The sequence below is a fragment of the Neopelma chrysocephalum genome, unplaced genomic scaffold, assembly GCF_003984885.1.
Source record: "Neopelma chrysocephalum unplaced genomic scaffold, ASM398488v2 Primary Assembly neopelma1_61b, whole genome shotgun sequence".
NCBI classification, from domain to species: Eukaryota; Metazoa; Chordata; class Aves; order Passeriformes; family Pipridae; genus Neopelma; species Neopelma chrysocephalum.
Genome location: NW_020897717.1, coordinates 10,841,756 through 10,855,384, shown reverse-complemented (window position 1 = coordinate 10,855,384; position 13,629 = coordinate 10,841,756). Strand labels below are relative to the sequence as shown.

At 37.5% G+C, this 13,629-nt stretch overlaps 1 protein-coding gene across 8 annotated transcripts in view; it reads left to right on the top strand.

The window, feature by feature from the left end:
• The window catches only part of USH2A (usherin), a 379,012-nt gene that overhangs the window by 275,747 nt on the left and 89,636 nt on the right, over positions 1 to 13,629 (top strand). For all 8 annotated transcript variants that reach the window (XM_027681679.1, XM_027681684.1, XM_027681681.1 and 5 more), the window contains 2 exons: positions 3,886 to 4,084; positions 12,764 to 12,932. In XM_027681679.1, the coding sequence (XP_027537480.1) occupies positions 3,886 to 4,084; positions 12,764 to 12,932 (368 nt within the window). The remainder of the gene's footprint in view (positions 1 to 3,885; positions 4,085 to 12,763; positions 12,933 to 13,629) is intronic.

The window sequence follows — 13,629 nt, the reverse complement described above, 5'->3', positions numbered from 1 at the left end:
AATAGATAAAATGTAGCAAAAAATTATTGGGATATTTGGGTATTTGCTCATGAGTTCTAAAGGAGATCAAATATGAAAGTGTCAAACTGCTGTGCTGTGTTAAATATCCTTTAAATTGGTCTTGGTACTAGAAAAATGGAAGATAAGGTAATGTAGTGTAGATTTCTCCAAGGGGATATGGGGAACTAAAGACCAGTAAATTTCATTTTCCCATACTGGGGAAATGAGAGGAAAGTAAAAAAAGGACAGGCTATGTGATTAAATGTGAAACACTAGGGAAGGTTGTTGTGGAGTCACATCCTCTCGCCATATGACAAGCAAAACACAAAGATTTCTTACATATGCTTAGTTTTATAACACTTTCCCTACAGTGTTCAAGACAGTGTTCCTGTGGAGGACACCTGATCGCTCTCCCTGCTTTAGTAATGGGAAAAACAAAGTGCTGAAAGATTTCTCTAAGAAGTTTGTAGCAACAACAGAAGCGTGATGCCATTTATCAGACTGTCTGTACTGTGTCATACTGCCTCTCTAATTATGTCAGCCCTGCAGTCCACAATACAGCAGGTAGTTAACTCCTGTGCAGTAATGCTGGAGCAGTTGCTCAGTATGTGTGATCTCCTGATGAGGGAAGTATTTTATCCACTAGTCATTAATAATAGCAGTGTTCCCTATCTTAAGACTGTCAGGTGAATCGTGTGATTTTTTTTTTTTGTTCCAGCTCCTAAAAGTAAAGCCATTGAATCTTAGATTTTTAAACTTAACCCTTGTATGTGATGAGACTAACAGAACACTCATTATCAGGATTCAGAAGTGAGGCCTTGATATATTTTTAATCTTCATGGTTAAACCTTTATTACTGTGTTGAGGAGTTCTTTTATGGGCACTTGAAGCTGGTGATACATGAAGCAGGCAAAACCCAGAATTTTCCTTCCGAAGTCTGTTTTACCCAAATGCATCTGATGTGATATAAAAAACTCCAAAATACTGTTATTTTTCATGGATTTTTTTTTAAAAATAATACTTCTACCTAGAAATGTCAAAAATAATTGACTTCACATGCTTGGGCCAAATGATTTCAGTTTGCTGTCTTTCACCAAAAGCAAATACACCCCTGTGGATCAGTTTGAAATTGTTCTTTATCTCATGAAACTGCTGCAGTGCCTCATGGACCCTGTAGTCTGAAGCAGGTTGTTTCTGTGAACCTGGTTAGGCTGCCTTGTCTGCTTCAGTATTTTCACCACATTGCCAGCAGTCACAGAAGTGACTCATCCAGTATTGGAACTACCATAAATGGCAGACACTTGAAGTGTTCTCTGGGCAGACAAGGGTTATACTCCGCATGTGAGGTGTTGTACATTTGTCTAAGCCTGTTTGTGAGTCTGCTTCTGTAGGTCAGGCTGTGGACACTTCTCAGCATAGTCACAACTCCGATTTATCTGACAGGGAGTGATTGAGAGATGGACAGAAGGAGAGGGTGGGCAGGCTCTGTCCCCACGTTTCTGCAGCTTCTGTATCAAATGCACCATACATGATACAACTGGCTGCACACTAAAGTGCCCATCGTGTCCCATCAAATCTGCACCTGCTCATGAAGGTCTTTCAGCTCAGCCTGGGGTATTTCTTCAGATGGGGGGGTGTCAAAAAGCCGCTGCAGTTCCATGAAAATCCTGCTGTTCTTTTTTAAACTGAGCTATGCACTGTTCTTCCTGCATTGCCACAATTTGCCATGAGTGGCAAACATCAGAAGGTGTAGACATGCCTGAAACATCCATAAAATTGTGAAGGAGTCTGCCATGGGAAGGTCGTATGTTCATTGGCACTGGTCAGTGAACTCCCATGCCACACAATTTTCTTGTGCAGCTGCAGTTTTACACAATATTAGGCTATCTCCACCCCAAATGTGTATCTATCAATTGAATAATAATAAAGTGATTGCTTGTTAAAGGAAAGAAGTACATGCTGAGCTCAGCAGAAAAGGCAAAATGTTCAAATCATTGCATTAATTATGAGGCCCAATTTGAAATTACATTAGAGAAAAATACGACTTGAAAAACTGCAAAAACCTGGCACAATACTTTGAAAATATACCCTTGAGGATCTGAATGAAACTTGCAGAAAGCAAATCATTCAAAAATATGGCTGGGTATGCTTTCTTTGCTCCTGTGATCTATTCTGTGCAAAGACCAGGAGAGAGTTTCAATGGCATTTATAAAGGTTCAAGTACTATCCTCCTTTTCCTTTTTTTCTTCTGAAGTTTGAACAATATATTATCCTACTTTTACATTTTTAAGTTAAGTCTTCTAACTTTATTTAAATGTGGATGAGTGCATTTGTGCGAGTATGTGTTCATGTATATGTTGGTAGAATATGCAGAGAATACAAAACAGCGATGGATGAAATATGGAATTAAATCAATGGTTCAGATGAGGACCATGGAATGATAATGGTGACTCTACAAGTCACCTATGAATTTATTCCCTCATAGGTGACATCAATTCCTGTTCTGCAAAGGCTTATTGCTGTGTGTATTCCTCTGTTTATACCTCAAGGAAGTGAAATAATAGTTCATTTATTTTTATTCTGTTAAGATGTCAAAGTTTATCTCAGCAGCTGCTGTTTCACTGAAGCATTTTCACTTTAAATTAATGCTAATTTCTGATGTCACTGGCATTCTGACAGTGGCTGTGTAATTGGGACATGGAGATTAAAAAGAGGTACTTGGAGTCTAAGTATTTACTATGCAGTATTGTCAGTCCTCCTATTGATCTACATGTAGCATTGGGATTGCCTTCTTTCCAGCCAAAGAGAGTCACAGTGAAAGAATTTGTGTCTTATGCAACACTCTATGATTACAAAAAATGAAGTGTTCATGTGAAATATCAATGTAAAATTTGTATTGTTTTTTCAAATGTCCCTTTTCATTTTTTAAAATGTTATTCATTTTAATACTAAGTGAGATTTTGGAGCAAATATCTTTTAGTAGTGATAGGCATGCTACAGTTTAACAGATTTAATGATGTCGCTTAACATATTTTCTTCCTTAAACTGATGATGCCATGATATCAGACCTGAAATCAATAACAGGATTTTGTTTTACAGACAGTCTTTTTGGGCTGATGCAGTCATGTTTTTGCACTCAGTCGGAAGTCTCGAGTCTTAGTTGTGATAAACACTTCTATTTTTTACTTCTAATTTTATGACAATGAAAATATTTAAATACAGAAGGGAAGTAGTACTTACTGATGCTGTAATGAGTTATTATTTTAATTCTATGCTAAAGAATACATCTCAAAGAAACATACATTTTATTTGGAAGCAGGGAAAGACAAGATGAATACAAACCTATTCTCAATGGTGACTGAGCACAATGTGAGTAAGCTGCAGTGGCAACAGCACAGAGGGAAGGGGTGGTCTTTTGCCCCCCACACTGCCCACCCTTTACCAGGCTTCTGTCTGAGAATGGAACAGTCACACCAGCCCTGTTCATGTACACCTTTGCTATTGCACCAGGAAAGGCATACTGCATCCTTTCTCCAACCACTGAATGAAATTAGTAAAATATTAGAAAGTTTGTTGCGCGTAAGTTTCCAGAAGTAGGAATGAGATTTCTTTTAAATAGCAACTTTTAAGGATTTTGATTGCATGTGTGATTTCTTTTCATGGAGTATTAGCACATATTGATGCTTTTTAAAAACTTTTACAACTACGGTTATTAAAGTATCTGTGAAATTCATTATCCAGAAGAACATTTTGACACTTTGAAGTGTTTCACTCCATGTGAACTAGTATAAGATAGAACTACTATATGCTAATCATTTAATGTAAGTAGCTCTAGAGGCATAACTACTTCCAAAAATTTAACAGATGTTGATTTTCTTATTGTAGGTCTCTTCAAATCAACTGGGCATCACCAGGACAGCCAAATGGCATTATCCTGGGGTACGAACTTTTACGTAAAGCGTGGCAGAAGTGTACCCCATCAAAGACTCCAAGGAGCAGCAAAAGTAATATAATGTGCATCTCATTAGAATGTAAAAAGCATGAAAATATCTGTGGAGAAGTGTGTTATCATGCAGAGTCGAAGGTACATGTATATTCTTAAGTTACCTATGTAATGAAAAATAATACTTTTAGGAATAGTTGTGTAAACCAAACCTCTTTAGTTATCAGAGGAAAGGAAGTGGAGGATTCTGCTTCTTTTGATGTTTTGAAATCAAGGCTCTGATACATATCTTGAAACTTTTTAAAGTCAAATATGGATGTTTGAGCTCAGGATGGGGATAGCTGTGTGTGTGTCAGCTCATGACAAGTGATTCTCTTGTGTTAAGTCTTTGTTGACCTTCTTTCTCCTTTCAGAAGAAATTATTTGGTTAGCATTTATGAACGTGTTCATTAACACTTGGGTTTGGTGCAGTTTTGAAGTGAATCCCCAGACTGTTTTAATTTATTACCTACTGATTAATGGTAGAAGTCATTTTAATACATGAACTAAATTCCTTGCACAGGAAGCTAACCCAGAACCTGGGTGTCAAAAAACTTCAAATATATTCCAGCTCTGGCTGGGCATTTAGGTTCCCAACCAGTATATGGACCACCTCACTTCACATGCATCTGAAGTTACTTCCCTTCACAAAGCTGTGCTCCATGTGTATAGTGCAGGTGTTCATCCCAAGAATTCAGGCTATGTGTGATCCAAAGTAAATCTCACAAGCCACGTATAATGGAAGTTGGAGGAATGTCACTATCAACCTCTTGAGTCCTCTGACACAATCCCATGATGACAAATTGCATTGTGGATATATAGAGATCTCTGTATGTATTTTTGCATCCTGTTTGGTAAAATTGTCACTAAATTGGGAGGAGCTGTTGACTCCTGTGAAGGCAGAGGCCCTACAAAGAGACCTCAACAAATTAGAGTGGTGGGCAATCATCAACTGTATGAAGTTTAACAGAGGCAAGTGCTGAATTATGCACCTGGGATGGGGCAACCCTGGATGTATGTACAGACTGGGTAATGCGATGCTGGAAAGCAAGGCTGTGGACAGGGACCTGGGGATCCTGGTTGATAGCAAGTTGAATATGAGTCAGCAGTGACCTGGCAGCCTAAAGGTGTGATCTATTCTCTGGTGACCAGTGATAGGATCCGAGAGAATGGCATGAAACTATCAGGGGAAGTTTAGGTTGGATGTTTGGAAAAGGTTCTTCATCCTGAGGGTGCTTGGGCACTGGAACAGCCTCCCCAGAGAAATGGTCGCAGCACCAAGCTTGACAGAGTTCAAGGAGCATTTGGACAACACTTTCAGGCACATGGTGTGATTTTTGGGATCGTCCCATGCAGGGCCAGGGGTTGGACTCAATGAACTTTGTGGGTCCCTTCCAGCTCAGGATATTCTATGTTTCTACAATTCAATCAGTTTTGCTCAGCTGCACACCACAGATCATACACTGTAAACTACTAGAGGAGATGATGCTTTATCAGCTCAAGTATTCATTCAGATATCTCTGTAGCACATGATGGTAGTTCATATGGCTCCTTTGGTGTAAAGTGATTGCATCAGACCACTTAAAGGCCACAGGAAATTTCTAGGTTTATGCAAAATTTGAAAAACACTAACAAAACTATAAAGCTTCTCTCTGTGTGAGGAATCATTCCTCAAATCCTGCATGGCAAATAGTGGCTATTAGCATGGATTGCTAGGCATTTTTTCCCACCTAAATTTTTCCTCGGCTAAATGTTTAATGACGAGATTCTCCAGTAGAGAAAATCTATTTTGATTCAGCTACAAGTGCGTAGCTGTTATATGACAATGATGAGCAACTCTGAATGGGATCTATTGTGATTTGTCAGATGCATTTTTAAATTATGGCTATTTTCAGGTTAATCTTCATATGAGTTCCTGTTTAGGAGTAGGATCAATAGCACTGCAGGAGTCTGTAATGGTTTTTATTGACAAATGAGGTAGAAAACTCTTAGTTTGAAAGTAAGATTTAATGTCATGAAATAGTGTCTCTATTTGTCAAAGACATCATCACATGCTCTGTGACTAAAGCAAACAATATGTATTCACAAGATTCCCTGTCAGACAAGACAGTAATTAAGGGAGTGAGTTATTTGAGGGGCTCAAATCAAAATATAAATTATTCCAGCCAACACAGCTTTAGCTTTTGAATTCCCTTGAAAGCAATACTATACTAAACATAAGTATTTCTGAAATCTTGCAATGAATTTTAGGCAGCCTGTTTTTTTAAAAGGAAAATTATTTATTTCAGGTTTTTGGCATGGTAGACTTTTAACAGATCTTGGCATGTATATGAAGTAAATTTGTATTATAATAATTTTAGAAGTTTTCTGCTCTGCTTTTATTTTTTCAGCCTTCATACATGTATGGTAACTTTGAGCTTGAAGATTGTTCATTTATTTTTATAGCTTCCTGACTTTCTGATTTTTTCTAATTAATTTTGCATTACTTTGCTCTAATGGTCTCTCTGTATTTTCAAAGACTGTGGTTACAAGTGGGTGCAAGTTGTTAAGTAATGGATATATAATAAATGACTGGAAGGTCCACAGGAAACGGAAGCACTCATGCACAAAATGACATGGGGGTAATTTTTGTGGGTGAATTGATTAAAATCCCCCTCCCAGTGCTTTGTCTGGTTTGCTATATGTATCCACACTAGCCATCCAAAATATCTTTAAGACACATCTACAGAGCTCTTGGTACATCTTTGTTCCTTTTAAACTGGAGTCCATGGCAAGGATGGCATAAGATCTTATGTGGCAATCCTCTCTCACACTTTTATAGAATTCAGTGTGCCAGTGATAATGCTGAAGTCTATATACTAATATTTGTGTTCCTTGGATTTGACAGTCTACTGGACAGAAGTGAAGAAAAGCAACACTGACCAGCGTACACCTGTTCTGAGGAAAGCCTCATATCACAGTGCCAGCTGCACTTCATAGAACCATATAATGGTTTAGGTTGGAAGGGACCTCAAAGACTGTCTAGTTCCAACCCCCCAGCCATGGGCAGGGACACCTTCCACTAGATCAGCTGCTCAAAGTCCCATCCAGCCTGGCCTATTCACCATAAATTATTTGTGCAGCCAAATGCAAAGAGATGCCACTGAGAATTAAATGCTGAGCATTTTAAGTAATGTTCAGATCGTGAATAATAAAAAAGTTTTTTTGTTCATTTGTTGATGGAATCATCAGCAAAAGCTAGCAATTGTATACATATAGCTCCGATAGACAAATAAGTTGTGGAGTTCTCACTTTTGCTCAGGTCAACTATTGCACCTTGAATACAAGACAAAAAATGGATCTAATTTTCCTCTTAAAATTTTCTTGAGTTCATGAGTATAAAGTGAGAGGAAAACTAGGCTTTTTGTACAAAAATTATTTGGAGATATGGCTTTGGTTATTTATTAATCTTTCCTTACGGATTTATGGATTACATTTTAGCATCCTCAGCTTGCTATTGTAAGGCACTGCAGAAAAAGAGGGATTAGTTATAATTCAGCTACATAAGAGATTGCCAAAATATAATCCGTTCCATCTATAGAAACCGAAGTGTTTCAGTAAAAGAAATAGAAGGGTGTATTTTCAGTGTGCAGCAGTGGGATGCAGACCCTCTTTAGCTAACACTGGCTGAGTTGGGTCCAGCTGAGTAACGCAGCTGTATCAGACGGGCAGTGTGAAACAACCCAGGTGCAAGGCTGCGCTGGTGTGCGTGCGCTGCGTTTGGGATCCAGGTTGGTATCTCTGCTTAGCCCTGTGCTGTGCAAATAAACCAACTTGCTCAGAGCTGTCTTGGGAATCTCTAAAAGAGCAAATGACCTTTTTGCTACAAGGGACACGTGTACATACACATTCATGGCCTGATATTAAGCCCAATGAAGACCAAACATTCCTACCATCCTAAGTAATCTTTGCATCAGATCCCTACTTCTTCTTTCTAGTTGTTATCCAGTTTTCTGCTTCAATGTTAGGAATCTTTGTTATTTTAACTAAAGCTCACACATTTCCGTGCCTGGTATCCTTACCCTCATGTTTAATCAGACTTGGATGCATTTATTTCTTGAGCATGGAAAGAATTTAGAAAGATTTTTGTGCGTGGAAAAGCTGAGAATACACACTGATGTTGAATTTTGTCAGCTGCTAGGAGGGTTCCTATGTCCTGTGGACCTTTTACAGTAACAAACCTGTGTTGCTTGGGTATTCCCAAGATTCCGAAAATTGTCAGTCTTTTTCTGACTGTTTTCAGTAAGATGTGATCCATAACTCTACCTGTATTTGAAGTATCAAAAGAGACATCAGCTTACAGAGCACATACCGTGAGCTCTTCAGAGGTACTTCAATAACAAGGGAGTGTGCCCGAGGTTCACCCATTGGGGAACATAATCTCAGTATCAATGGGGAAGGCATTCCTGTATTAGCCATGTAGCTACCAAACTGTTCTTCTGTTGTTACTGGCATCCTAAGGTGAACTCTGAAAATAATGAGACAGGTACAGTAAAAATGTAATTAAAATAGTGACATAAAGGCTAACAATTTCTGTACACTTTGCAACATGAGTATGAACATCAATGGTTGAAAGGGTCCTGACTGAAGGTGTTAATAAAGCTTCAGCACTTTTATTTTCAGTTGCAACAAGCTGTATAAATCTGCAGTTAATGAATTAATCAAATATAACTGATATTACTAGGAAGTAAAGGTTTACTCCTTTACTCATTGTAATTAACTTGTCATTTGTTAAAAACCTCAGTAGGACTCTTCTTTGTCAGGGCAGGAGTGGCTTGATAGCTAGCTTCAAAAGCACGATTTTCAGAAGTGAAAAGTAACACATCTTGACAGTGGTGAAGGGTATTCCATCAATATTTATGTAAAATTTACTATTAATGTTAGCAATATCGTTACAATCTTTTCAAGTTCTTTCAGGCTTAGAGGACCTTTAAAAAGTTTACACTTCTTGTTGTAACACACCTGAAAGACATGAAATGAAACTCATTTTAGGAAGATAATATATAGTGATTTGTAACAGAATAACAATAATTTCTGCTCATGGATTTTAGATCTAAGGCTGCATCAATTACCAAAGGAGAAAAATAGTTTGAGAAAAGAAATGGGTGAATAAGTATACTTAGCTAAAAAGGGTGTCTATATAGATTCAGAGATAATTTAGGTAAAAAAGAATGAGCCTTGCTAATTTAAAATATTCCCTCTCACATGAGAACATGATGGGTCAATCATTACTCTGGTGTTTTCTCCACAGGCAGAAATTTTTAATGAACTCCTGTAGTTAATAGGAATTCCTGAGAGTGTTTTGTGAATTGCTATTTCACAAAGTGGCTCTGGCAGCAAGTGTTTGACAAGAAGGATAAACATGGCTGCCTAGCACATCTGTTTATTTGAGTAAATCAGTCTTAGCTCAACTGGCATGTGTCCATAAGGCCAGATAATATCCTTCAGCAAAGTCTTCAGCAAGCGGAGGGATCAGGTATGACATAATTGTAATTAAAAGAGAGTTGCATAGATAAGTTCGGAGTATTTTTTTTAAAATCGTTAAAATATTGTGTAATCCTGCCTGCCAGATTTGATATCTAGTTACTCTGTGTTAGTGTCATGGCTGACTGGGCCTTGCTCAGGTATTACAATAAGCCTTTGCTTGTGCTCAACCCTTCCCAGTCCCTGTGCTGCTGGATCACAGTCCTTCTGTAGGCTTGGGTGGGATGATAACTACAGGACTGATTGGAGAGTAACCTGGTCTACTGATATTTTTCCCATGACATCTAAGGATGAACATCTTGTCTCATCTCCATAGATAGTAAAGATCTTTTAATAACCAAGCATATGTTGAACTTTCAACCTTCTGTACAAGGGTAAGATCTCTGACCTGCCTAAAATGTAGGTGGCACTGTATCTGTTCACTACGAGGCTTCTACTTTCATGTACGTAATAGCACCATCCAGTTGGGACGGTCACCTTTAGATCTAAGATGAGATAATAATAACCTTTTGCCACTATAACTTTCAATCCATCTGCTTTTCTTCTTTTTCTATGACATAGTGTTAGCATTACTTGAATGCATTTTTTTTATAGATTGACAATGCAGAATCCTTGGGCTGAATATCAATGCAAATAGAAACTCTCTCTAGAGGACTGCCAAAAAAGTGTTATTTAACAATTTACAGCTGACTACAGAGAATTTTATGGAACTACATAATAATAGCATCAACTATATCAACCAGTAATGCCAGTTGAGAGTGTGAAAGTGTTTTAGGACTGGACACCTCTTTGGAAACTATCTCTAGGTTATTGAGAAATACCAAGGATCTTAAATAATTTTTAATGAGGAAAAAGTAGCTGCTGAAACTACTGTAACACACCTGAGTGTTCAGCTGGAGATTTTTTGAGGAAATTGAGGAGGAAAAGGAGAGACACCAGTAATAATGCAATCTTGTAAATAATGTTCCAAACTGAATGCTGTAGAGTTAGTACTAAAATGGCCCTCCCAGATTTGGTGTGAAATATGCAGAGCAGCTGTTTTTGCTGAGGATTCACAAGAGAAGGGGCATTTCTTAAAACTGGAAGCATCACATGGAAAGTAAAATGGCTGGTTAAGCATTTGAGCCTGAATGATGCCAAAGATGTGGAACTTTCTTTACCTGAAAGATGGAAAGGCTATGTTCAGGTGAAATTTAAGTGGTGTGCGTAACTGAAAAGAATGTAACAGTACGGGGGTGACAAAGGAAATCCATGAAAAGAAGAGGCGATATTGGACTAGACAGATCACAGAAAGAGACACAATCCCAAGGGGCACACAAATTGGGGCCAAGAATGCATGAGGAACATGTATTTGGCCTCCTTTCATGTAGGCAGGTACAGAATTTACTGACTCTGGTGTCTCAAGCTCAGATTACAGGAAAAAGGATAAGATGGGAATTTTTTATAAGTGTCAAGAATTTTTGGTAAATATGATATCTTCGGAGGAAAGTGGCACAATAGTACTTGATTTTATATTTTTAATAACACTTTTAAAATTACTTGGAAATCCAGAGAGACTAAGTAAACTCCTAGATTTCTTTGCAGCCAACTGTAAATGAAGACAAACTCAGCCAGGAGTGTATGCCAGTCATTTAAAAATATCCAAAAGCTAGGAAGCAGAGAAGAGGTGTAAAGTAGAGTTTTATTTGACATCTTAACTAATGATCTGGAAGAAAGAACAGTAGGTTAATTAAATTCATAGATTGGATTATATTACCAGTGACAAAGTGGACAGCAAATAATATAATAGACCTACAGAAACTCAAATTTCCTCAACAGAAATTGACAAAATTCAGCTACACTGGTTGTCTAAAAGAGATGTTGAATGAGAAAGTATGCTGGAAAAGCAGAAAACGGTGTTATAGTTCAAAATATGCAACATTATAAAACCTAAAAATATAATGAGGTAACAGGAACCCCTTCTGCCTTACTTCATGTTAATTTTGCGTTACATATTGTTTACATATGGTAGCTTCAGAACCTAACCTAACACTCCCAAGGGTGATTGAGTAAAAGCCTTTCAAAAGCGAACAAAACAAAGCATCGTCTCTGTGAAGTCAAAGAGAATTTTTTTTATGACATAAGGAAAATATTTTTTGTTTGTATGTATTTTTGTTAGCATTGTAATTGTAATACAGAGCAGATGTCCTGAGCCTAGTAATACACATTTTTAAAAGTTTTTTGTCAGCTAGTAGTTACAGTACCTAGGTAAATGAAAGATCATTCAGAGGAACACTTTCTTTCTTTGCTGCTAGGATAACCTGATTTAGAACATGGTTGAAGTCAGTGGTGGAAGTGCTCCATGTTAAAAGAAAACAAAAGAGCAACTCTTAACATCTGTGCTCTGCTGCCAAATCCATTTCATGTCTAGCTGCAAGAGGCTAATATAAGTTGCACTGACTGCAGGTTCCAAGTTTACCATTTTTACAGTCATTCTACTGACTGTGCTATGTGATTTGCTGTGTATACAGTGTGCCACTCCATTGACACAGGAGTAAGTGTGCAAATAATTATTTGATTGTTGAAGTGCATAATTTTCTCGACGGCACCTAAATGAAGTCCACAGTTAAAAGGTCTTTTCAAAATTAATTTCCATACAAATTTTATTTTGAAAAAAAATCCTTATATACATACTATTCTCTTGAAATCACATTGTCTGAAGAACTATGGTCATAAATAAGTAATCATATGCTATAGGAAGAAAATTCCACTTATTTTTATGTGAAAGAAAACCCAAGAACTCATATTGGGAAATACTGGTTTTTAATTGTAAGGGTTTCAGATGACATGTTTCAGCATAAATGGATAAATAAATAAATAAATAAATAAATAAATAAACAAGAATTGGGAAGAAAAGAAAAGGATAAGGTGATGGTAGATTGTATCCACATATTGCAATCTACTCCACATTGAGAGACTCAAACAGCCTGCAAGGCATAGGAAGATGATTCATACTAATCGACTATTTTATTAAGGTGCAGTATGGTTGAAAGCCACAGAATAGCAGCATTCTGTCAGATACACAGTAGTTTATTGGAGTCTGATAATGCTGGAGGGCACAGAATTTTAGCCAAGTTACATTTTATTTGACTGCAGTTATATTAGTATCCGTACTAGGAAGTGTTGTACATGTTTTCATATACGTTGTTTTGCCAGACAACACATTATATTTGGTTTAACAGATATTACCTTACTGATTTTTTTTTAAACCATTTCTAGGTATGTTGTAATGGGATTCTGCATGACAATAAACCTGGCTTCCAATGCTGCGAGGACAAGTACATTCCATTTATTCCTAATTCACCAGGGGTTTGCTGTGGTGGTCAGATACATGCTGTGCAACCAAAACATCAGTGCTGTGGTGGTTATTACACTAGAGTTTTAGTAGGTAAGAGACAACTCCTTTTCAGTGCTTGAATGAAACAAAACATCAAAGTTGATATATTTGTTAAACCAAGGAGAATAAAAACATAGAAATAAACATGGGATTTATCAAGATTTCTAGATGTCTTCGAGACTTGAGTTCAGTGGGATAAGCAAAGAAAATTGCAGTCCCTTCATCTTCTAAACACAGTGCACTCTGTTTATACAAGAAAAGCTTAATTGATGAAAACTGATGATTGGGTCATTTCCCAGAGAACTAATTTATGCCAAACTATACTTAATTGCAGTAAGTGCTGCCTAATGGGAAGGGCAGTTCTGCTTAATAGGAACACCATCAGACAATTTAGTGGTGCAGTTTAGTTCTCTGCTTGACTTGACCCCACGTGATTTTCCATAGCCAGTTCTTTTGTGGGGCAATTGTTAGTATTTGGTGTTGATATTATGGATTACATCACTTCTACTTGTTTCTACATTGTCTACTCTGCACTAATGTTACAGATCAAAGAAAACATCCCACATGTATTAACTTTGATGGAATTTTATCCTTTTCTTATTCTCAGAGCTGCTTAGGAAGTTTGCCAAAACAGTGCTTCTGTCTTATTGTCCAGACTTTGGTTTTCCAGTTTGTTGGTGGGTTGTTGTTGAGAGGGAGATGGGAGGTAAAGGAGGAGGAGAGATCCCTTTCATGGGGGCAGTGTTCA